The sequence below is a fragment of the Stegodyphus dumicola genome, chromosome 9 (genome assembly GCF_044657685.1).
Source record: "Stegodyphus dumicola isolate Sdum_Otavi_A_Nest chromosome 9, ASM4465768v1".
NCBI classification, from domain to species: Eukaryota; Metazoa; Arthropoda; class Arachnida; order Araneae; family Eresidae; genus Stegodyphus; species Stegodyphus dumicola.
In genome coordinates this window covers 69941789-69969053 of record NC_140776.1, presented here as the reverse complement: position 1 = coordinate 69969053, position 27265 = coordinate 69941789, and the positions used below count along the sequence as shown (strand labels likewise).

General features: G+C 33.4%; 2 protein-coding genes across 2 annotated transcripts in view; both read right to left on the bottom strand.

Annotated features, from left to right (window-relative positions):
* Positions 1 to 10928, bottom strand: part of LOC118206074 (clavesin-2-like) — a 311563-nt gene extending 300635 nt beyond the window's left edge. Inside the window, exon 1 of the mRNA XM_085823573.1 lies at positions 10708 to 10928. The gene's annotated coding sequence lies outside the window, so the exon portion shown is untranslated. The remainder of the gene's footprint in view (positions 1 to 10707) is intronic.
* A 7673-nt stretch (positions 10929 to 18601) lies between these two features.
* Positions 18602 to 27265, bottom strand: part of LOC118205620 (clavesin-1-like) — a 61137-nt gene continuing 52473 nt past the window's right edge. The window contains exon 5 of the mRNA XM_035377911.2: positions 18602 to 18843. Coding sequence (XP_035233802.1) covers positions 18655 to 18843 — 189 coding nt within the window. The 3' untranslated portion in view covers positions 18602 to 18654. The remainder of the gene's footprint in view (positions 18844 to 27265) is intronic.

Genomic DNA, 27265 nt, shown 5'->3' with positions numbered 1-27265 from the left:
TCCAAAAATCTCACCTTAAATATTTTAGGACTAATTTGTATTCTGGTAAGGAAACGGAATGAGAAATGACAGTAAATACCAAAATCATAAAATAACTGGTTATTTAAAATAATAATAACCTTACAGAATACTTGTTAGTGATAACCCGATTTTTCTTCTTAATTTCTCATTCAGATCTTAAAATCGAATCGAAAACATTGCTTTGATGGCAGCCTTTAGTGGCTGTTAACTTGCATTAATTTTAAATATACTTTTTCGGCAATAGAAACCATGCATACATGATACACAAAATTCCGTCAGAGAGAATTTCTATGCCACTGCTGACTACGTTTTTGCAAAGTTTCAAATCAAACAGTGAGAAAAACAGAAAAGGAGGTTCTGAAAATGGCGGCTTACTGAATGGAGTCATGGAATATCATTTTAGGTCTTCTGAAGCTCTGAATAATTTGCTGATCATAATTTAAGTCTCTGATTTAAGTTGAAGTGCCCTCCCTTTTAAAGAAATGGTGAGGAGAAATTAGAATATAGCTGCCTATTGAATCTCTCTTCCCACAGTCCTAAAACTCTGTATGAGGAATCATCCTCAGCTCTTAGTTAGGAAAAAAGGCAGAAGAAGGGTGTAAAGAAACCTTTATTTAGTAAGTTAATATAATTTCACAGTTGGCCCCATTAAAGCCAACACTTCTGGCTTGACTCAAACAGGTAATGATGAACTTAAAATTAAATGTAGTAAGTTTAGGCTAACGGTTCACACGATAATTTAACTCACAGGTAGGCTCTGACTCGTTAAAGTCGGCGTAAACAAGCTTAATGGCTAGAACGCCACAGAATCTAATCTCTGGTAATACAAGATAGCAACGTGGCCTTCAAGAAGGCATAACGTGCTCTAAAATCACCTTCCGTAACCTTTCCTTAATACTACTTCTACCTCATTTGAACACACTCGCGCTAGCTTGTCAACATTCTGGCAAGAAAACATAGATTGAAAACGAGAATCAAAGAAAAGTTGCATTAAATAAAAATTGACTATTGGATAAAATATATGAATCCCCACACACTTCAGAAATAAAAGCAAGCTTACTGTAACATTAATCCCAGATATTTTACTGTGCTGCTGTTGTTAATCATTTCATTGCCGGCAATTTTGACATTAATTTTTTCTTTACTCTTGTGTTTGTGACCCGGAACTGTGTTGCGTAGGTACTAGTGCTTAGTAACATTAGTAGCATTTTGAAGTTTACTAAATTCATGTTTTGAGCTGACTGAGTCTGTCATGTCATAATTGCAGTGTCATCTTTGTACTTTAAAACTTTTGAGTTTACTAAATTCATGTTTTGAGCTGACTGAGTCTGTCATGTCATAATTGCAGTGTCATCTTTGTACTTTAAAACTTTTGAGTTTACTAAATTCATGTTTTGAGCTGACTGAGTCTGTCATGTCATAATTGCAGTGTCATCTTTGTACTTTAAAACTTTTGAGCCAAGATGATTTGGATGTCATTAATGAAGATATTCAAAAGAGTACAGCCAAGGATCGAGGTCTGAGGAACACCTGATATGATTACCTTTTATTCTGAATAAATATTGTCAGTAGGAATTTTTTAAGTTCTGTAATCTAAAGAGCTAAAGATTGCACTAATGATTGAATTGGGACATCTGTAATGAGCTAGCATCTCCTAGAAAGATTTGATTAAGGACTTCATCAAGCACCGTTTTTTACTTCCTTGTACGAAGTAAAAAGGAAGAATTGTAATCGCAAAAAGTTTCAGGCAGCATATTTCAAAGAAAATATCAATTTTTACCGCTATCGACTGAAATTAACGATGTTTTTGCGTGATATCTGTACGTAAAGACAGAATAAAAGGCTCTTTTCCTCCAAAAAAATTATAAAACTGCTTTAAAATTAATTCTGAAGAGAATTTTTCGTGGCGTCTGTACGAACGTATGTACGTACGTACATATCTTGTATAACTCAAAAACGAGTAGCCTCAGAACGTTGAAATTTTGTATATAGGACTGCTATAACATGTAGATGTGCACCTCGTATTTTGGTTGCAATCGGCCGCACCAAACGTATATAAATATATTTATATATATATCCACTCTGTTACCCGGCTCAGTGATTTCAGTTTCTTTACTCTTATATGTTTGTAAATTGTACATTTTTGCTTTAAAAATGATTGAATTATGTTGTTCTTATCTTCCGGTTAAGGTTTTTATGGCTTTAGTAAATCTGGATGCAATGCTTTTAGAATTATCAACAATTTTAAAGTTGTTTAAGTGCCGCTAAGCCTAATAATGTTTTTGATGGCGGCCATTGCTTGTTTACATTTGAAACAGCAGAACAGTGGATTTGTTGCCAATCTAGAGAAACTTAGCTTCCCCACAAAAAAGATAACGCCTTCATTTATTATTGCGAATTAAATCATGCTTAATCCTTTCTGGAATTTTTTCGAGGAAATAAGTGTTAAAGATTTACTTCGTAATTTTTAAAAGAGATATTTTGACTTTTTATGTATTTTTGCCTTGTCGCGAAGTGAGAACTGAATTAATTGAATGAGAAGTACTCAATCGTCTGTGAAAAACTGTTTCTTTTTTGTTTTGTTTGCTTAGTTTATTTTATACATCATTCTAGCTTTATTATAGTATTTGAATAGAACATATGGCAACGATTAGATAATTCTTTAAATGATATAAATTTTGTGCATTCTGAGTTATAATATGAATAAAATATAATACTGTTAAGTAAACCTAGTGCCAGAGTGTCGCTATGGTAAACCAATAGGGTGAATTTTAAAGAATGCATTTATTCTATTGTGGTTTATGCGGTATCGGCGAAGTATATTTTATTAAATCCAATAAGTTTAAATGAAATGCAAGAAAAAATGCGTATAATTTAATATTCCGTACAAGGATGTCATGTGGTGTACACATCAGATTTTTTTTAATCTGTGAAGCAAGAAGCGACAGTTACTTTTTCATTAAAGGATCCAATAATTTCAATGATATTGTTGTGTCTTTCACGTATGTGAGAGAGTAAACCTGGCAACAACGGCAGTGGTAAACATGGTATAGAATTTTGTATCAGCGCTAAAAAAAAAGTTAATTTTAGTTTTTAACACTGCGATATACAGTGAAGTGACAAAAGTCATGGGATAGCAATATGCAAATATACAGATGGCAGTAGTATCGGGTAGAAAATGTATAAATGCTAAGTGCTTTGGCGGGGCTTTCATTTGTGTTCAAGTTATTGATGTGAAGAGGCTTTGACGTGATTATGGCCGCACGACGAGAATTAACAGACTTTGAACGCGGAATGGTAGTTGGAGCTAGACGCATGGGTCATTCCATTTCGGATATCGTTAGGGAATTCAACATTCTGAGATCCACAGTGTCAAGAGTGTGCCGAGAGTATCTAATTTCAGGCATAACATCCCACCAGTGGCCGACCACCTGCACTTAACGACCGAGACCAGCGACGTCTGCGTAGAGTTGTCAATGTTCACAGACAAGCAACACTGCGTCAAATAACCGCAGAAATCAATGTGGGACGTACGAGGGACGTGTCCGATAGGACAGTGCGGCAAAATTTGTCTTCCTTGGGCTATGCCAGCAGAAGACCGACTCGAGTGCCTTTACTGACAGCACGACATCGCCTGCAGCGACTCTCGTGGGCTCGTGAGCATATCGGTTGGTCCCTAAACGAATGGAAAACCGTGGCTTGGTCAGATGAGTCCCAATTTCAGTTGGTAAGAGCTGATGGTAGGGTTCGAGTGTGGCACAGACCCCACAAAGCCATGGACCCAATTTGTAAACAAGGCACTGTTCACGCTGGTGGTGGTTCCATAATGGTCTGGACTGTTTTTACATGGCATGGACTCGGTCCTTTGGTGCAACTGAACCGATTATAGACTGGAAATGGATACCTTCAGCTACTTGGAGATCACTTACAGCCATTCATGGACTTTACGTACTCAAACAACGATGGGATTTTTATGGATGACAATGCGCCATGTCACCGGGCCACAATTGTTCGCGATTGGTTAGAAGAACATTCTGGACAATTCCAGCGAATGATCTGGCCACCTAGATCGCCCGACATGAATCCCATCGTACATTTATGGGACATCATTGAGAGGTCATTTCGTGCCCAAAACCCTGCACCGTCAACACTTTCACAATTATGGACGTCTATAGAGGCAGCATGGCTCAATATTCTTGCAGGGGACTTCCAACGCCTTGTTGAGTCCATGCCACGTCGAGTTGCTGCACTTCGCCGGGCAAAAGGAGGACCGACAAAATATTAGGAGGTAACCCATGACTTTTGTCACTTCAGTATAGAACTGAGTTCGGGGTTTGTTGCACAACCTACGAAATGAAAACCGCTGAGTATATTAGAGAATTCTTTCAATTTACTGCATTAAGAAAATGAGGTTCTCAGTGTTTACGTTTGTGATGTTCGATCTTCAAAAGCTTTCAAATTTAGGAAAGGATTCCAGGTTTATTCTTGACATGCAGATAAGTTGAATTTTTATGTCATTGTAGGTGTGTCTACGTTGTAAATATAATTGTAAATAGAATTGTATTAAATGTTAAAAAATTTCAGAATGGCAATTTTAGTTTGTCGTAATTGACTACACGTTCTATGACGGAGACTATTGCATTCAGGTGTGCAAAGAAATAATATATAGCTATAGGAATATTTTCAGAGTTTTGCTTACGACAGATATTGATGCTCGGTAGAAGGTCCTTGGTGAAACCCAAACTGATAATTTTTTCTTTCCACCCAGTTGAGTTATTAAATAAATTTTGTAAAATTATTTAATAACTCAACTGGGTGGAAAGGTATTTTATGTTAATTAACCAATTTTTACGATTTACTTTGATTTTACTGATGAATCTTTACTGTAACTTCTTTCCGTTAGCCATCAACAAGATGCAAATGAGATTGAAGGGTAATTAGTGTGAGGATTTTGAGTGTTTTATATATAGCTCTTTTAGCAACGACGCTTGAAGCTTTACGTACTACCGTCCAACTCTGCTTTTTAATATTCTGGCATTAGCCGTTTGCTAGTCAGAATTAAAATACCAATTACGTATTAAGTCAGTTTAGTTAGGCCAAATATATGTGTAGCCTCTAGCTATGATCTTTTGCAATCGTAAATATAAATTTATGTTATTTTAAATATCTAAAGAGTTTTGAGTGTACGCACAACTTGAGCTTTCTGTTCAATTCAAGCTTCAGTAAAAAAAGGCTATTTAAAACCTTCAAAAGATTTTATTTTGCAATTTCAGGCAAAGTGATTATTTGCTTGTCAGTCTAATAGTGTCTGAAAGATTTTCAGCCAATATTACAAAGTTAAAACACTATAAAATAACAATGCAAAAGTAACCTAAAGGATTAACACAAAACCTTTGAGAAACAATAGTAAATTAAGATGTTTGCATAAATTAATTAAATCTAAATATTGAATTTATCATACCAATGAACTAATGAGATAATATTATCTTTTAAATTAAAATCCCTCACTTTTAGAAACCAAAAAGGGCATGGAATTTATGTAAATACAAGGGATTAAAAGTATGCTGCCATTTCTCATGAGATGTAAAAAATTTAATTCATTAAATTTATTTCTATAGAAAAGTGCAAATAAGAAAATTTATGCAAATTATGTATTTGATAATGAAGGAAAAATATTTTTCGTAAGACTGTACTTAAGTAGACTCTTCATGAATTGGAATGCAAGACACACAGAGAATTAACAGATGATTTTCCAGATACAGATCAAGATGAATGGGTGAGTAAATATGTTAACTAAAACACCGAGATTACGGTAGGAAAATTTTACACGAAAGGACTTCCTGCTATAAGGAAAGAATGAAAGAAATTGCGTACAGCAAAAAATAATCAAATATCTAATTATACATTTTACTTAAGTCTAAGAGTACTTCTTATGCTGGACCTGAACATTAAACTTTTAGAATATAGAAAGATGTCAGTTACATGAATGAGATACTAACAGTGATAGCGTGTTAAATAATACTTGTATTCTAAATAATAAATGAAAAGATTTTATAAACTGAGATTTTATAAACACGGAAAATTTCTCGGAGAAATAAAAGATATTTTTCTGCAGGAACTTTGAGTTTTTATTTTTCGGATCATGCATTAATGAGGTGTGCACATTTAATGATGGATTCTGCATAACTTAACCTTGGTTACTTGCTTTAATTACGATCATATCATAGTTATATCAGTTAGTCAAGGTTAAATTATGCAAGTCGTCTGCTTAAGTGGAAATTGATCGGAGCTAGTTAACAGCTACGGATAGTGACGATTGGCCTTCCTGTCAATGGAAAGCAAATCTTAACCATCAATCCTCAGCCAGTACCCAAAATCTTTATCGATCAAAATAAAGGAAATCCTGAATAAGAAGTTTAAATGTTTGATCTAAACAAGTAATCTCTCAGTCCAGCGTGTCTAAAAATGCGTTTCTTAATTAAAGAATTTTGTATTCACCATGAGAATTCAAAAGTTTTAGGTCTAGTAAAATGGCTTAGTTATCACATTGCTCCTGAATAATTTACAGGAATCAATTGAAGAAGCATGATGGTGTAGTTCAAGTCTGTATATATTATTCAGCTCTATATCTTCTTTTTTTGTGAGAATCGATGTTTTATATAAGAATAAAATTACTACTTCAGTGCTTATCGATTCACGTAATTTTCGAATATAAACTTTAAAGTGCGTGAGTGTGTATATATGTAGGATAAAATTATAACTAACTGATTTGTAATAACCCTTACATTTGTTTTTTTAATTTGGTTATTTAAGAACTCTGAAGACATATATACTCATATAACAGCAAAAATGAAACATAAGTTCTTTCGCCAACTGTAAAGATAAATTTGCGAAACGAAATTCTTAACCAACCAATAGAAAAAGTGAAACCGTAACTTTTTCATTCATAATCTAGCATCCACATCCTAATCACCGCAATCCGCCGTTTGGCTTTCTTAGAAATGCTCATATATTTGTAAAAGAATGGGCACATATTTATGCCAATTTAGCTGTGTATGTTTACTTCAAGACTACTTGTATTATAAAGAATAATGAATTGCTCTACCAGTCAGATTGCAACTACATCTTTATACACCAGCTCTATCACCCTTTGTCATTCCACAAAATTTCTGTTGCACTCATAAGTTTTTTATCCGAATTGTAATATTATATATATATATATATCTGTTGAGACGTTAAGCCAGTTATATACACATTTTCACGCATGAACTAAGAATAAAACGTTTCTCTATAGTTCAAGCCAAAATAGTTTGACTATTCTGCTCCCATTGTATTGCACAATACTTCCTTTTATTTCACTAGAGGCATCTTTAAGAACTTAATCATTATTATGAATGGATGAGTCATTTACCATTTTTATCATATAAGTCTGCTGAAAATGATAAAAACAATGTAATTTTAAAGTTTCATTGAATGTTCTGTCCCACATTCTGTCACTGAAACATCAAAAAGGCGCTATAGAAGGTTATGGCCTTTTACATCAAAGTTGTTACAAGTTTAACTTGGAGGACATTTTCCTGTTCTTGCAGTAGTTGAACAAAAGGCTCGAGTTTTATTAAAGCAAAACGATCATTCAAGTGTCAGCTTTCAATCTTCATTTTTACACTTCATTTTCATTCAAGTTTAATTGGCAAAGAAAAACTACAAAGTAATTGCAGTTCTAGGAAAAATCATTTATTTGCGTCATAGTATTAGGAACATGTTTTTTCAATATAACATAACGGCAACAGTTTCTAAAACTTTTCAGATGTAAAGTAGCGTAGCAAAATTCAACGGTTTGATAACTTCAGAAAGTTTCTGCTTAAGATGTTTCTAACGGCAGAACAATTAGACAACTGTTTTTAGATTCTAAGTTAAAGACATGTTTATAGCAATTTATTTGTTCATTCATTATCGGTGACCGTATTTCTGCTGAGTTTTTGAAGCATTTATTCCTGCATCTCTTTAAGAATGTCATGTCGTATCATGTACTCTACTAATAATGACTAGCACTTTATGTTATATTTAAAAATTCATTTTGGTTTGTAAATAATTTACAAGGATCGAACAGTTGGGCAAAAAAGATCATAGCATCCTAATCTCATAGATTAAATCGCAAAGAAAGTACTACAGTTTATGACTACAGCTATAACGACAAGAAGATTTAAAAAGTATTTTAATTTTGTTTTTCTATTGCCATTTCAATTTAACATATTTCTTAATGTTCTGAGATAACCAACAAAAAGGTAAAATCAAAATTCTAAGGCCATTATTAATATTGATTAAAGGCCATTATTAATATTATTAATATTGATTAATTGACAATGAGCGCAAGATTACGCCTGAGGTTGGCAACAGCCTTGAGCACCTTACAGGTTCCGTGATTAATATTACAGCACGATCTTTTTGAAACATTAAGCATTATTTTTTCCTTTGACTCATAGTAGTATTTATCCCTTTTTTTACATATGGCTGCATTAATACTTCTTAACTGATAAATGAATTGGGAATATTAGAAATAGAAGCATGAACATGCATTCGTATGGAAGGTTAAAAATAATTTATTTGATACCATTTTGAGTTCTATGGCTACGAAGTGAAATTTTTACTGAAATATTTGTAACGCTGTTACAAAAATGATGCTGTAATTCAGCGGCGTAGTTTTCTACATAAGCCTGGGATAAATGAATTCTCTTAAAAGCATAACAGCTAATTTCTCTTCAATTTATAGTATAAATAATGAATGATTTGTGCTATAAAAACCTATTGGTTATAAACTCTAGAATTATATGTATTGCACAAAATCTTGATTCACATAAACCTCAGCATTGTATGTTCTATACAAAAAACTGTTTTTAGAATTTTTTACGTAAGTAAAAATTGCACATATAAATGACTTTTATTGTCAAAATAACTCAGTTTAATTAAGTATTGTAAGATTAATTAAATTCCCAATGTTAAAAAAAGAGAAAAAAATAGATTTTTATGTTCTAAAATTTAGTAAACTTAAAGGAAAACATTCAAGCACTTAAAGTTTAAATATATTAATATTTTCTTAAAAGAGTTCATATGCGCTTTCAATAAGTATTTTATAGTAGCACTCGGTATGCAATAATACTATATTATTCTCTGTTAAGTGATTAAGCACGGAAATTTATGATAAATTTACGATTAGAGGGACAGTTAAGATTAATGAATAAATAAAACCACGTAGATTCCACGTGTTATATTAATCAAATAAGAGTGATGAATGATCATAGTGTATAATTAGTGTTAAAAATAGTTCAAATATGCAGGATAGTATTAGCAAAGGTTATCATAATTATGACTGTTAGTGAATATGCGAGTTATTGTTATTGCGAGTCAAAGCATAACCTAAACGTTCTGTACAATCATAATTTGAAATTTTCCTTTCCATATTTAGATTTCTCATAAACATCTTCGGGAAGAAAAATAAAACTGGAATTTTACAGATATTTTCGAAAGCATTTTAAAGTCATTTAAAAATATTCCGTTAAACGCCTAATATATTTTGTTTACACATTATTCAAAATATCATAAATTGATACTAAATGGCTGTAATTTAAAGGAAATATATTATTAAACAGGCACTAAATATTCAGCATCTTCTGTTATTTTATATATATCACTTTGTTCTATTGACATCATTACCAAATTAACTAATCGCTGTAGTTAAGCAAAGCATAACTTATCGCCTTTTTGTTCAAGTTGGAGATTTAATTGAAAAAGATTCCAAATTTCGAAAGCGGTAGTGAGCGTTCATTTTATTTTTTCATTTTAATCTGTAAAATGTTTTTCACGGTTGGCCATAATTATAGAAATAATTAAAAATATAATTAAAGCTGTTGTTAAGTTAAGAAAGATTAATTTATTACCCTAAATAGACTTTAAAATTTCGTAAGGCGTTTTTTAAAATCAATATACTTCTGAATTAGATGTAAATAAATTTCTAAATTTGGATATTTCTTCACGTAAACTTAAGTAGTAATGTCGTCGTTTATACTCGTATGTTTAACAATACCTTCACTTAATATTGCTTCCAACACATCGTAATTAGCCCTAGTCCATAGTAATTAATCCTGTTAACAGTATAAAGATGAAAGCCATTTGTAATGATCATAATTTTACAAACTAATCGTTTAACGATACGGCATCAATATCTGTATAAAAGAAGTTAATTAAAAACTGTGTTGGAGAATATAGTACGCTATTGCATGTTCGTAGTCAAACTATCCATTTCCATTCTTTGAAGTTCTATCTCTTCTGTCTTAAATTTCTATTTAAAAATTTCCCGTAAAGTTCACCATGAAGCTGTTACACCTCATATAAGCATTTTCTAAAACTTACATTGGGCTTTTGATTTGCTGCATATATTTGTACTTGTTTTTCTCTGGCCAGTCCCAAATTTTGATCATACGGCCGGCACAGGATCGGGGCTGTGCCCTTATAGTAATAATAATGCAGAATGTTAATATAATTATATGATTCGTTAAAACACGGTTAATATTTCACAAAATGTTATGCAACAAAATTTTTTTTCAAGCGGGAGGGGGGGGAGATAGAAAGCAACTACCTAAGCATCTAAGGAAAAAAAAATCTGATTGATAATTAAAATAAAAAACTTACTTTCAGAGACAGTAGACTAGTTTCTTTTGCTTTGAAGTCGTGTTCAATTTTCTTCGTTTGCTATTTTACACTTCACCACATACACATTAACTAAAGTTATCCCGTTACGGAATACTCAGTCAGTAGAAGAAATTCATTTATAATGTCAAGAAGATCAGCTCTTATACATTTTTCCCCTCCCAGATGAATATGAAGAAAGCATTTAATATCTTAGCATCATTACTGGTTTCTATGTTTATGAACTTACCTTCAACCTTGAGGAGTTTTGATCTCCAACCGGTCTTAGAAGCCACAGTGACGTACATAACGACGTAGTATCTTGCAAGAGACGGGAAAGCCGTGTCTCTCGGGCATATAACCCTTTTCCAGGTGTTTCCTTTTACCTTCGTTTCGAAGTGTGATAACAATATCAAATAATAATTCAGTTATATGTTAGCCAAATTTAAAAAAAAGGTAAAGTTAGGCACATCCATATTACCTTTTCCTTTTTTATATTTCCATAAAAGTCAAAGCGTACGGAACAGTTACCTTTTATTTTGAAAGAATGTGCTTTAGATTTAAGCGTAGGAGAACACTCCTTCTTCAGAAATACTGGAAATGATTATATTTAAAGAAATATTCTTTGCTTCTAGTATTCTCAGGAGTGATGCACTTCGTTAGCTTATTTCATAAAAATGATTCTTCTGAATCTAACCATGAGAGAAACACACCAATGCAAAATTTAAACTAATTTTATCTTTGTTACTGTTGTGGTTGACTGATGCTCACTTGTCTGACCTATAATCAGCCCAAGCCCACGAAATTAATCGTGACAATGAGCGCAAGATTACGCCTGAGGTTGGCAACAGCCTTGAGCACCTTACAGGTGACAATGCCACTGAGCTCCGTTCCGTTCCCAATTTTCATGGAGAGCATCCCGGGGAACGGGTTCGAAGATCTTCCACCCTTCTTGCCCTACCACTAACTACTCGAGAGGACTTTCGGCTTGCCGAATATTTAGAGTGCGTCCCCATGCCGCTCGGACACTATACATTTACAAACATCCATGTCTTGTCCGGGATTCGAACTCGGGCTCTTCGGCAAGGCAGTCAACAACGCTAACCACTGCACCGGTTAGGCGGCAACTTATTCTTTAAATAGCTCTTTTAATATACTGCCATCATTTGTGGATAATGTAACTTATTGTGACTACACTTAAGGAAATGACTAATGACGCTTTGTCTCTCTGATATGACGATAGACAAAATATCAGATCATGTAAAATAAGAGGTTTAACGCTGGGTAATGTGCTCGATGAATTAAAATCTTTTTGCTTGATCTCATAAAAAAGCAGCTTGTATCAACGTAATGTGTTTTTTACCTAGCTTATTCCACGTTATTGAAAGCAAGCTCAAAAAGAACAAAACATTGTATAAAATCAACTGAAGTAGAAAGAAGAAAGCGATTCAATAACTAGGTCTTTACTTCCAAGAAAATTAGATCTAATTTTTTTTTTCAGTGCCTACATCTTTATCGAGAAGTTCAGTAAACTTTAAGTTTTAATACAACTTAATAGTTCACATGATAAAAATATTTTTCGGCTGTATAATTATGCAATCATAAATGAAAAAAATCCAATTCACCTGAGAAGAGGTTTACAGAGTTGAGAAAACTTGACGATATCGCCGACGAAATTTTTAAATGAATATATACAGGGAAGACTTGATGATAAACATGACTACAACTCATGAAGTTAAACTAGGGTTTATTTATTTACATTAGAATGAAAATAAAAGTAAAATAATAGTTGTTAAAAGATTTTGTAGACGTCCGCCCTCACTATCGTTCACGTCTCGTTTGACCGCACCCTAATCTAGATGGTGCTCTTACATAATCCTTAGGTACAGTTACAGTTACCACATATATGTTATAATTTATTATTTGATGCACAACTGTTTGTTATAAAGTCTAATATTTTCTTTATAGATGAGATGTTAATGTTAAATTTATAAGCGTATTTAAAGTCCTAGCAATGAAGTTATCTCTAAAGCTAACAAATATTTGTTTTTTCTCCATACGAGGAAGGATAAAAAAGCAAGTGTTATCTGATAACTTGCAATTGTGCCTTATCTGCATGTGCATGACCTGTATGCTTCAAATTACAGGAAATTTTGATGCTAATTAAGATGTAAACAACTTAAACCTTTTTATAATTCTTTGTTTACTATTACATTTTTAACCACATAATAGTCATAAAATTTCCTTAGCGTGATATGACTGCAAACAAAAACAAAATTATAAAATCTGATGTGTATACCACATGACTTACTTGTACGCAATATTAAATTATATGCATTTTTCTTGTATTTCATTTAAACTTATTGTATTAGTAATAAAGTGTCATAATTCATAATTGCCGTTAGGCAACGAACTTGCAATTTTCTAGAAAAATTAAACAAAATCTTATTATTGTGTATCATTCCCAAGCAAGCCTACCTGAACGTAAAAATAGGAATCTAAAACCCCGACGAACCATACTGGTCGGAGATGAACACGATCCTGGGGAGAAAAACTGCAACTGATTGATTCGTTTTTCAATGAACACTGCCAAGTGTGAAACCACTATTCAATCACACAGATGGGTTTTTGCATTTTGGTAGAGAATTAATAACGACAGATGATATTACACACGATTTAAGAGCACTAACCGACAACGATAACTTCTTGGCTGAGATAACTCCATATTTCAAACAATTTGCCGTTTTAACCGCAGAGATTAAAGACTACATTGAACAGAAATAAGACAAGCTAAAAACATACTATAATCATCAACGACATAAGGGTTCCTATAAATCTGGTGATAATGTATGGGTGATGCTACATCCTGTTAGGAGATCACAAAATAAAAAAAGGCGAAAATTCATACCCAAATGGGAATGATCTTATTAAGTGATCACCAATAGTTCACCCATTACGTAGGTTGACGCAGCTATGCCAAGTGATGTCTTTGGGACTTAGCACAGCTCAGCTTTACGTGCTTATGAACTGCGCGTTTCAAAAGACAGTGGGACTAGCACCTTTCCGGAGACGAGGCCAAAGAAGTACTATATTGCTGATTCTTCGCTGAGACATCGTACGAACCAGAGGAGCAGTTTGTAACCCAATAGCTTTCAAGAGGGTGGTTACGGCAAGACAGAGTTCAGAAAATAAAAGTTTAAAATAAAAAGATTTTTATGAAATTAATAATGTTGAAGAGGATAGACAATGAAGGATACGTTTCAAAGATGGGACAGGAGTTCTGTGCATGCTTTATATTGTGGCATAATAAAATTTGAATGCATTTTAGCAATAAAGCGTTCTACTTGCGTTATAATACCACATACATACCTTCAGCGTAATGCAAGTTTTAAAGAGTCAAATATTTAAGAAGCTAACAATCATAAGATTTATAGCATTTTGGTTATAACATTAAATATCTTAACGTTTCACTGAATGACAACATGCTGGGGCGTGGAAGGTAAAAGTATTTTATTTCAGACAGTGGCAACAAGTTGCATTTAAGTAGTTGAATTTATTGATTAAAACTGAAAGATAAAAATTTTTCAATTTGCCGAATGGTTCACTAAAGGTAAAATTTATTTCCAGCAGTATTGTCACTACTCGCTTTCTATTTGTTGAATTTGTTAAACAATTGTTTGTTAAATTTGTACAAAAAATGAAATAAATAGAAAAAAAATTCAAAATTCAAAATTCTGGCAAATATGAAAAAGGAAGTTGTAGAAGCCAGGAGGAATTTAGGAACAAGAAATATTTGAATATAAGCAGCTCTTAGTTCTTTACATTCTCCTCCCACATATAACCAAAAGCGCCTGATGGAAGACAGGACGCGTCCTCCCGTCAGGCATCATCAGGTCGTCAATTTGTTAGTCATTATTCTTAATGAATGATAAACCACTTTTCATTTCGTATGTCTTATAATTAATTTAAGAGCATTTGTCCCTTACTGGGAGTTAAATAGGCGTCATCGGCCTGCTAACCGTTGCACCACAAAAGCAAATAAGAATATTTTTAACTCGGAGCAGAGTCAGACAGAATAGCATTGAAAGAAGTCATATGCAAAAGATGTAAAAAAAGTGTAAACAGTTTACCTTTCCAGTTACAGTTAATGTTGTAACTGTAACTAACATTAACTATGTGTTCCCAGTTAATGTGTTATTTGCCACTCTGTATTTCAAAATTTCAGAAATAAATCCATTTGAAACTGTGCTTAAAGATGGAATAAAAATGAAAATTTGTAATTAACAGCTGGTTTTATCTGTTGTTATTGTTCTGTGACTTATCTCACTTGTCTGACAGTAACATCAGAACAAGATTATGAAATTCATCGTGGCAAGGAGAGCAAGATTGCTCCTGTCTTCGGCTAGAGTCTTGAGCATCCTACATGTGACAGAACGACTTCGCTCAGTTCCGCCCCAATTTTGATGGAGAGCATCCCAGTGGGACAACGAGATCTTTCACTCCTCTTTCCCTACCACCAACCTCTCGAGAGGACTTTCGGCTCGCCATGTATTTAGAGTCTCCTCATGCCGCAAAGACACTATACATTTGCAAACAGCCATACCTTCTCCGGGATTCGAGTCCGGGCGATTCGGTATCTCTTAACCACTATATCGGGGTCCCTTAACCACTATATCGGGGTCCCTTAACCACTATATCGTCTGCGCGGCTGGTTTCATCTATGGATTAGTAATATATTTGAACTCGTACTTAATAAGCAGTTTAAAAGTTTAAGAAATTATATCTCTTTCATAGCACTGTAAAGTTTATTTTATATAAAAGAAGTTCGGTAAACCATTTAAAAAACAATTTTAGTGTAAATGTAGGAGTCTACCAAAAAATTCTATTTGTTAGCTTTAGACAGAAAAGAAACAGATTTGGAATTTTTTTCCCGCATAACTGCTATTAGTAGATGACATTTTCATACAGTGCATTAAAAGGCTATCAAGCTTTTATATGTTAAAATGTATTGTTCATAAATCTTTTCAAACCTTTGAATTATGAATAACTTACCTTGCCACTCTCTGCTTTATTTGCCTTTGCTTTGCAAATAAATCAAAAACTTTAGAACGGTGTCATTAGCCATAAAAAAGTTAGATTAAAGAATATGAAACTGACTGAAAGGCTAAAATATACTAGAGAAATTTATTGCCATATTTTTTGACGTTACGCGTTTGAAGAGATGAAAGAGTTATTTTTCCTTTTAAGCTTATGTACATTAGCTTAAAATGTCGAAAGATTTAATAAGATTAAAAAGACAAGATTTAATAATTTATATATATATTTTATTATATAATAATTGGCTTTACTTAATAATCCTCCTTTCATGGAAGTGAATTTTAAGTTTACATACAGGCATTGTTTTAGATAAAGTGGTTGAAAATAAAACATAAAAGCATGAACTGAATAACTGTGAAAATTTTCAATTTATTTACAAATTATTTAATATATTAATTGAACATTAAAAGCAAATATTCAGTTGACTAGCAGCATTAACGCGGTTCATTAAAACCGTTTTAATGGTTTTAATTAACCATTTTAATGTTGCTACGTAGTTTTAATGTAGCTAATTCATTCTGCACATTAAAACGGTTGTGCATTTTTATTGTACATTCATTTAGATATATCTAAATACGCATTTCCAACTTTTAGTGAAAAGCTGCAATTACACTCTCAACTGAAAATTAAGACTATATATTTAACCAAAAAAGCAATTATTAAAGCAATCATTTAACACGAAACCAAATGAACACATAGAGAATTCAGATAGAAATGTTCAGGTTATCAGTGCCAACTAAATATAACTCCATTACACTCAATTTTACAAAATATTTAATGTAAGTCATCGAAATGTAATATCATCTGTATATAGATTGATTTTTTTAACATAATTTTTGTACTGTTTAACTTGGTTGTACATTTGCAGTCCTAGGCATCGCTGTATAGGCATCGCTCTTTCATCTTTTTATAATTTAAAAAAATTTTTTGGATGGCATAAAAATTTTTTTCGTGTATAAGTTTTGAATTTGATCTTTTTGTTCAAGTTTTTATGTTTTACTACAGGCATGTCGGGAAAAGGTTTAACTATTTACTTAACTATTGAGACATAACTATTGAGACATAGCTAGAAAAAGTGAATTAAGTTAATAATTTTAAAATTGATTACCGCTTTCAGCCTCAATGTTTGAGTTCGACGAAACGTGCCTATGTCATTTGCTTAGTTAGAGATTTTGGGTACTTTTCCCTTGCTAAGTTCTATCTGAAGTCTCGTGCTAAGTGAATGGACCATTTTTTCAATGTTTTTGGTTATTTTTTCTTTGTATTTAATTTGTTTTAATTTTTGAAGCGCACCAAAATTTGATTTTGTAGTATAGGTTTCTAAACAAAATTTTTTTAGTATTTTCAAAGTGCAAATTTGTATTTTTTTCTTTAGTTTTCTTTAACTTTGTTGTATTTTACATAGGTTTTTTTCGAGTAAAGTTTAACTACTTTCATTTAGTTTAATTGTTTTTAATGGTATTTACAAGTAAACGTTGGAATTAGCTGTCTCAAATGAACTGTAAAGCTTTAGCTATTTTTTAAAACTTTATCTTTAGCTGTCCTTTTCATTTAAATCTTATTAGATAATAAACTTACATATATAATAAATATATATAAGTTAATATAATAAACTTATATGTATAACAGTTTATTATATATAAATAATATATATATTATGAACTGTAAATTGTATGTATATATATATTATGAACTGTAAATTGTATGTTGTTACTATATATATAATACACTGTATGTACATGTGCGTACCTACATATGTATACACACTACGCTCACATGCATATAGATAAGGGAAAGTCACCTCAACTTGGCCATCGCCACAGTGAGAATAATCATAACTTGATGTGCATAAAGCATTGGCACTGCAGAAAGACAGTTAAGTTCATGGAACTTAAGTTTTAAGTTCTATGGATAGTTCACGGTACTTAAATTTATATGGTGCAATTATTTTCATAAAGAAACATCTCGTCGCTGCAGCTACAGTCTGTTACTTTAAAATACGTACTTGATTTTTTCTTCTCATACCATGACAATACCATGGAAACGACTGCTGCGGGGGAAAAAAGGTAAATCCTCTTATTTATTAAAATTTCTAGATTTCCTCTGTGTTGTTCCTCTGTGTTATTTCTAGATTTCCTCTGATTACGGCACACGTCTCGATCGTAAATGATGGAAAGGTAGCAATGACCGCTAAATGCATATTCTAAAATAACAGACTATAGTGAAGTATTGGTATTTAAAAATCTTGAATTAAATATTTTAACGAAAGATCAACAGTTTGGAGATATTTTTAAAACAGCAAAATACGTTACTATATCTGTAGAAAGCAAACTTGTCTGCTTACATTTGACTGTGATAGTTTTATTAATGTAGTTCAAGCATAAAATTATGGGAAATGTATTTAAATATTTATAAAAGTTGCTTTTGAATCATAAGCAGTCATCTGAATTGGATTATATAGTTCAGGGAATGGTCTAATTTCTTATTAATAGTTCGAGCAAAATATATCTACCTGAACCACTAATTTACAACCTACTCTATTTTGCAGTGTTCTGTTAACCTTGCTGAATTTAAAATTGTGATAAATGCTGTAAATCCGTCTAAAACAGCAATCGCTATGTCTTCAAATGAGAGCCGAAAGTAGAAATAATTACTTCTATTGCTGATACGTGAACTGTTGAAATAGATATAGAGCATACTTTTTACTTTTCAACTCAGTAATTGTTATGTCAGAAAAGTTCATCAATGTTATTAAAACACTCATGTGAATTTTTCAAATGATGAATATAATGACTTTAAAGGAGTTCAGTTGTTTTATTTCGGAAAATAAGTAACATCATCAAATAATATTTCTTAAAGAGATATATGTTTCTTTGGTAAATAAAATTTCAGTAGTTTATAGTACAGTTGTTCTAAATCAAGATCTTTTGTCCAGTGTTCATTGTTCAAATGTCCTAAGAATCCTCCCAACTCTGATGGCAAAATGTTTGGTGATATAAGATTATGAAGTGTCTTCCATTCAATGCTCTTGTGAAATATTATCTGTAATATAGAAAACATTTTTTTGCATTATTCTATAATTATCGGTTTCAATTGCTTTAAATCTTTTAAGAAAAATTAATGACTCGTTATTACGAAAATTTCTTGCTTTGTTCTCTCAATTGAAATATACTGACAAACAAAACATTAAAACAGCTCTGATAATTATTATATACTGACATTCTTAAACAAAGAACAAACAATAAACAGACAAATACCCAGATTTCACGGAAGCACATGAGAATTAAAGAAGTTGGATACATATGGTGATCTTAACAACTTTCATGAATAGTCAATTCAAGCTTCGAAATTTTATCATAAAGGCAATACTGCTGCGCTGAGCAGTCATTGTGCACCTCTTAAAATAAAAATCACACTAAATTGCCCAAATTAGTGCAGACTGACTAGTATGAACAATAACAGTGATGCAGATAATACCAGTACCTAAGCCCAGAAAAACGTTGGAGAAAAATTGATAGATCATGTGCTACTGACCTAGGCTTCAGAAGCCTAACTTTTACTCTGACCTTCCAATTGAGCTCTTTTCTGACACTGTCACTTAGTTTTGCGTCTGTCTTTAGAGGGCAAAATTAAGCTGCGCGATCAGACAAATCCACTTGACAGATGCAAATGACGATGAAAGGATATGAATCTACTATCAACAACATGATACGAACCATCCGTTTTGAAAACTGGCTTTGTTTAAGGCGAAGATGCCTTATTGAAGACAAAGGTATCTTTCCCATAAAGTACATGAGAATCCTTAGCATGATTGCCACCTGTCCGGGTTCTACCTGGATTCTGGTTTAAACTAAAACTACGGGGCCCTCCAACGACTGAGCCCTAAAGTCAGTGAATACTGGTAGTTCGGTCCGAGGTTCGAATGACGCCAACGGGCTGGTTGCATGGGCGTTTTCTCTATGGGTAACATGCATACGAGCTAGTTTACCTCAGAAAGTCCTTCCCTTAGGCAGATAGCCCTCGAGGCTTTCCCGTAATTGCATAAATCAAACCGAAGTAAATCTAGGAGCTCATGTTTCACGAATTGAATCTCCAGTTGAGTAGTAATTTTTTTCGTGGGCAGATTATATCGGGAAACTAAATGATAAAGTCGCATTATCTTTCAACGATGAAAGGAGTGTCAACCTTTTAATATTTTTGGTCGGCTGGAATCGGAAACTGCTTAGAATTTAATTCGTTTCATTTGTTGTTGTGGCGTTTGCAATTGAAGTGCTGTTCAATACCGCTCAGCAAATATGATTTGAGTAACTTAAGTACCAGAGTCGCATGCAATACACGATGACACTGACAGCCAACGTAATTGGCGTTAATATTATTGGTTTCCAAACTGTTGTGTATCGTTATTAATATGTATACTGTATGCACAAATGTATGTTTGATGGAGGATAATGAGTTCCAGTTTTTAATCTAAATCAAATAACGCCTACTATCGCTCTGGACGCTAAACCTTATTTATGCGGCCTTTATATTCGCAGTCATTAATGATAGATATATACTTTTAATCACAAAAATGCTTAAATAAAAATATTTCAAATGCTTATATTTTGACACTTATAAACTAAAAAAAAATAAAAAAAATCAATTATGCAAAAATTACGAAATCTAACTTTCAAAATGGTATCTCGTGCCTATAGTTATATTTAGTAAAAGTTTAAACTTCTAAAAGGTAAAACACAGAATATTGGTTCACATAACATCAAAACTAACCGAGATATTTAATTTTAAAACTTCATATCACATTCTGAGATATTACGCAAAGTGAAGGACAAAATGTTCACGTACGTAACTATGAACAGTCACACCGCTCCTCTTACAATAAAAATCAGCGAAAATTCATCAAGCTGGTGCAGACTGACCAGGATGAATGATAGCAATGATGCGTTAAAATATCTGTTTAGTAATAAGTTTCTGACGTTAATAGATTAAATAAGAGCTCTTATATGTAGATAGTGAAGGAAATATTTGATAAATATAATTTTTTCGAAAAGAAAATCTTATTCATAGAATTTATAGAATTTATTTTATAGAAAAGAGTAGCTAGTTTTAGTATTGGCACATCTTTGATTTCTAAGATCATTTGAACAAATGAAATATTTCTAGTTCAATGAAGTTTTGATACGATTATTAGATCACGATTCCTAAATAATATAAATATATGATGATATTAATAATATAATTTAGCGTTTAAAAACTTAAAAAATACTTAAATAAAAATTCTTAAGGCACATGATATGTAACAAAATTATTAATTAAAAAATCTGATGTGCACACCACATGACTTCCTTGTACGGAATATTAAATTATACGCATTTTTTCTCGCATTTCATTTAAACTTATTGTATTGAATTAAATCTACTTCTCCGATAGCGCATAAATCACAATAGAATAAATGCACTCTTTAAAATTCACTATATTTGTTTACCATAGCGACACACTGGCGCTAGGTTTACTTAACAGCGCTGTATTTCGTTCATATTATAACTCAGAATGCACAAAATTTATATCATTTAAAGAATTATCTAATCGTTGCCGCATGTTCTATTCAAATGCTATAATAAATCTAGAACAATGTATAAAAGAAATTAAGCAAACAAAACCAAAAAGTAACAGTTTTTCACAGACGATTTAGTATTTCTCATTCAGTTAATTCAGTTCTCACTTCGCGACAAGGTAAAAATACATAACAACTCAGAATATCTACATTAAAAATTACGAAGTAAATCTTAAACACTTATTTCCTCGAAAACATTCGAGAAAGGATTAAGCATGATTTAACTCGCAATAATAAATGAAGGCGTTATTTTTGTTGTTGCAAAGCTTAGTCACTCTAGATTGCCAAAAAATCTACTCTTCTGCTGTTTCAAATGTACACAAATATGTCCGCCATGTTATTTAAATATTAGGCTTAACCGCACTTAAACAGCTTTTAAATTGTTGATAATTGTACAAATATTGCTTGCAGACTTACTAAAGGCATAAAAACCTTAACCGGAAGATACGAAGAACATAATTATATCATTTTTAAAGCAAAAAAATGCACAATTTACAAACATATAAGAGTAAAGAAACTGAGATCACTGAGCTGGGTAACAGAGTGGATATACGTTTCGTGCGACTGATTGCAACCAAACTACGAGGTGCCCATCTACATGTTATAGCAGTCTGACATACAAAATTTCAACGTTCTGAGGCTACTCGTTTACTCGTGTTTGAGTTATGCGAGATACATACGTACATACGTACGTACGCACCTACGCCACGAAAAATTCTCTTCAGAATTTATTTTAAATCAGTTTTAAAATTTTTTGGGGGAAAGAGTCTTAGTCTGTTCTTACGTACAGATGTCCCGCAAAAACATCGTAAATTGCGTTCGGTCAAAATTGATATTTTCGTTGAAATATGCTGCCTGAAACTTTTCGCGATTACAATACTTCCTTTTTACTTCGTACAAGGAAGTAAAAATATACGCTAGCATGTCACAGAGGAATATCACTACTGAATGAATGAGAGAAAAAAATAATCTTCAAACATTCCAACTTATTTTTTAACTGAGCACTCAATGCAAGCCAAAAATGAAGTGAAAAATGCAAAATTTTGAAATTAAATATATCGGTTAATTTTTGTCTTACGGGAGTCAAATTTTGGACTTTATTTTTATGATTTGTACAAATGCTTAATAAATATAAATCAGTATAAAAGATTAGATTTCTTAAGTTTACAAAACATAAATATTTACGTGAAACCAATTTGCATAATTGTTTTATCTTTTTTCATAATTTTGTCTTTTTAAACCATTTCAGTAAACATAGAAGATAATAAATTGTTTTGTTAACTGTAATGGTTGCATTTAGTGTTTTAATGATTCCAGAACTAATAGTAAGATACAGCACATTAAAAAGTAAGATTTCGTATCAAGATTAGACTAACAGTTGTATATAAATTCGCTAGCATTTGGTCCAATTAATTTGGATTGGATTGGATTGGATTATTGTAATTTGGCACAAAACCTGTCAAGGTTATCTGCGCCAGACAAATGGTAACAATTCAATTAGTCATTTGTAAAAACTTCCAGCTTAGGTAAAAAGAGACAGATTACAATCTATGATAAAAGCTGATACCTTTTAAAAAACAGGTTAAAGTCTATTATAAAAGCCAATATCTTTTAAAAACAGAAACAAATTACGATGATGTGTTTTTCCAATTAAATTTTTTAAGTCCAGTTCTGAACAATTAAAATGTTTTTGGCGAAAATAATTAAAACTCTGGCATTCCACCAAGATGTGATGGACTGTCAGATCTGCATTGCAGTTTGGGCAGCTGGGATTCTCTTCTCCCTTCAAAAGATACTCATGGGTCAGGCGACAATGGCCAATTCTCAGTCGAGTCAAGAGGATATCCTCCCTTCTATTAGCCATACATGGCCAGTATCCAATGGTGGGTTTTACATTTATCAGCTTGTTATATACTTTGTCATCCCATTGCTTCTGCCATTTGCTGAGAATTTTGCTTTTGACAAACACTTTGATGTCTGCTAGTGGAATCTGAAGATAGTACATTGTGGTTGCAGTTTTAGCTGCAATATCCACCAATTCATTCCCCTTAATGGAAACGTGTCCAGGGATCCACGAATAAAGAATCTGGTATCCCCGAATTTTTAAAGAATGATTCAACTTCAGGATTCTGGTTGCAACTGGGTGAGTACATTGAGCGTGATTTTCCAATGACATTAAGGCACTCATGGAATCCGTGTAGATAATAAACTTTATGTACTTTTATTTTGAAAGGTAAGTCAAAGCCAGATGGATTGCAGTAAGATCAGAAGTAAGCACAGAGCAAACTGTATGTAATCGAACCCCTACTGTTGTTTTCTCTGTGACGAAAGCGGCACCAACATGATCCTGGGATTTTGATCAGTCTGTATATAGAGGGATATATTTCTTATATTTGTTTCTAGGTTTAAAAAAAATCTGCTTGTAGATGATTTCGTTAGTTTGTGATTTACTCCAGTGTCGAAAAGTATCCAGAGAATGGATTCTCCAATCCTCCCAGGGAGGAATTCCAAAAAAATCCTCCACCTGTATATCTTTATTAGACAAATTATACTCCTCCACCAAAGCACTCATCCGCAAGCCGAAAGATGGGACACATGATGGTCGTGCCTGATATAAACGGGAGTATTGGTCATTAAGCAATTTTGACCGCGTAGAATTTTCGGTTTGTGATAAGACTTTGAAATAATGCTTAAAACAAAGATTTTCACGTCTTAACCGCAGGGAGGTCTCGTTACTTTCCACATATAAGCTTTCCACTGGAGAAGTTCTAAAGGCACCAGTGCATATCCGAAGTGCTAGGTGATGTATCGGATCAAGTTTGGCTAATACTGAAGGCCTTGCTGACCCATACATGATTGATCCATAATCTAGTTTGGAACGAATGAGAGCTCTATATATAAGAAGCATATAGCCTCGATCAGCACCCCAAGAAGCATTTGACAGTACTTTCAGAATATTCATAGTTTTTAAACATTTCTTTTTTAGATAGGTAATATGGGGAAGGAACGTAAGCTTATGGTCAAATATCATTCCTAGGAATTTTATTTCCTTTTCTACAGGAAATAGCACATCTTGCAGAGAAAGTTCGCGGTCTGGGTGAGGAATTTTCTTTCGACAGAAATGTGCACTCACAGTCATTTGAGTAGAGAATCTAAAACCATTTTCCTGCGACCATTTAACAATTCTATTGAGAGATGTCTGAAGTTTACACTCAATGTCTTTCAGGTCTTCTCCCTGGCAACTGACTTGCAGGTCATCGACGTAGAGCATACCCTGGACTGCTGGAGGCAGTTGTTTTAAAATAGAGTTAATTTTTATACTAAATAATGTAACACTTAATACACTTCCTTGCGGAACGCCCTCTTCTTGATGGAACATGTCAGAAAGTGTATCGCCTATCTTCACATGAAACTTCCGGTCCTGTAGGAAATGTTTGATAAATATCGGCATGTTTCCTCCTAAACCATTGCTATATAGGTCACGAAGGATACCGTATCTCCAGGTGGTATCATAGGCTTTCTCTATATCAAAGAAAATAGAAACATAATGATTTCTTCTAACGAACGCTCTACGGATACCTGTTTCTAAGAGTAGGATATTATCGACAGTTGCTCTTCCTTTTCTAAAACCGTTCTGATAAGGGGAGATACAACTATTTGTCTTTAAATAATAGACCAGACGAGTGTTGACCATCTTTTCAAAGAGTTTGCAGATGCAGCTAGTTAAAGCGATGAGGCGGTAGTTTGACGGATTAGTAGGGTCTTTACCCGGTTTAACAATGGGGATGACAAAAGCTGTTTTCCAGGCATTTGGAAAGACTTGTTCCTTCCATACTCTATTAAAGAGAAAGAGGATGGCTGCCAATGACTTGGAAGGAAGATGTTTCAGCATAGGATAGGCAATATCATCTGGACCAGGACATGAATTTTTTGTCTGCAACAGAGCTCTTTTCAGTTCAAGCACAGTAAAATCCTGATTATATGGTTCAGTATTGGGAGATTTGAAATTAATTAGTTGTTTTTCAATGCATTTTTTTGCGGAAAGAAATTCAAGAGGGTAGTTACTACTGTGTGAGACGGCTGAGAAACTCTGTCCAATAGCGTTGGCAATTCCTTCCCTACTAGTAACTGCTTCACCACTTGTCTTTAAAATGGAAAGTGTGTGCTCTTTGTAGATACCGGACGCTTTCCGGACTCTCTCCCAGACCTTCTTACTCAAAGTTGAAGAGCTAATCGAAGATACATACGAGATCCAAGAATTCTTCTGACTTTTCCTTCGCACCTGCCGAGCTTTTGCTTTAGCCCTTTTGAATATTATGAGATTTGATTCTGAAGGGTATCGCCGAAAAATGCTCCAAGCTTTCCTTTGTTTTCTGATGTCATCCTGGCATTCAGGATTCCACCAGGGCTTTGGGTATTTTGGCTGTTTTACCGACGTTTTTGGTATACATATATCAGCTGCTTGAATAATTTTATCTGTAATGATCTTCACAGCCTGATCAATGTGCACATTCTTTACTATTTCTTCAGTGAAAAGAGCATAATGTATGAAAGAGTCCCAGTCGGCTTTGTCCAACAAAAAGCGTGGTGTTCTAGGTATAAAAACACTCCTATTTCCTGTAATGCTTATGATAATAGGAAAATGATCGCTATTATATAGATAATTCTCGACATTAAAGAAACAAAAAGGCAAAAGCTGTAGAGAAACAATAGCTAGGTCAATGGAATGGAAGGTCCTTGTTGGCTGATGAAAATAAGTGCTTTCTGCGTTGTTAAGGATACAGAGACAGTGGTCGTGGAGTCTGTTCAATTTGCTTCCCTCGTGGGGTTGTGTCTTTACTACCCCACAAGGGATTGTGTCCATTGAAATCACCGACTAGAATAAACGGAGCTGGTAGTTGGGCAATTAAGATCCTCTAAATCTCTTAAATTAATGTTCTCATTAGGCGGGATGTAAATACTGCAAACAGTAGTCAGTATTCGAATGCTCAACTGTACTGCAACTGCTTGGAGAGGAGTATCCAAAGGGAGAGCACTCGAAGGGCAATTAATTGAGGTAAGTAGACAGACACCACCACTTGCGCGTTCAACTGAATGTCTTATCCTTTCTTATCATCGAGTATCTACGTAGCTTTGCAAAATTACCGGGTTTGAGGAATGTCTCTTGTATCGCTATACAAATAGGTCTATATTTATTAATAAGTTGCTTAATGCCATCAATACCCTGATAGAAGCCCCGGCAGTTCCACGAAATGAGAGTAGCCATTAGGAATGTTTATTGCTTCGATGCGGTTTCTTTGTTTTGTGAGGTAGAACATTTTTCGAGAGATCTCTGCCTCCATCTGTTTCCATCTCCGATTCGATAAAGTCTGAAAAGATCCCTTCAATAGAGCTTCGGCTTGAGCTTCTCTTTTCTGAGCTTTTGATTTTCTTTTTTGAGCTTCTCTTTTCTGAGCTTTTGATTTTCTTTTTTGAGCTCTCTGTTTCTTGTGTTTTTATTTCTCGACCTTCTATTGTCTGTTTGGGAGGAGGTAGAGGAAAAACTTTTTCTTTGTCATTTGTTTTTGGTTCAGGTGTCTTCTTCTGTGTGCTATGCGATGTTTGTGTACTTATTGACCGATATGATTTAGTGGCTTGTGCTTAGGAGACATTTGCTTTTGACTGACCCGTGCTAAAAAGTTTCTTAGCTTCAGGATAGGAGATTTTTCTTGTAGTCTTAATATGCTGTATTTCTTTCTCTTCTTTCCACTTAGGGCAATTTCGTGAGTATGCTGGATGATTGGCATGAGAGTTTGCACATTTTGGATCAGCTACACAATCCTGACTATCGTGACCACCTGCAGAACAGCGAGC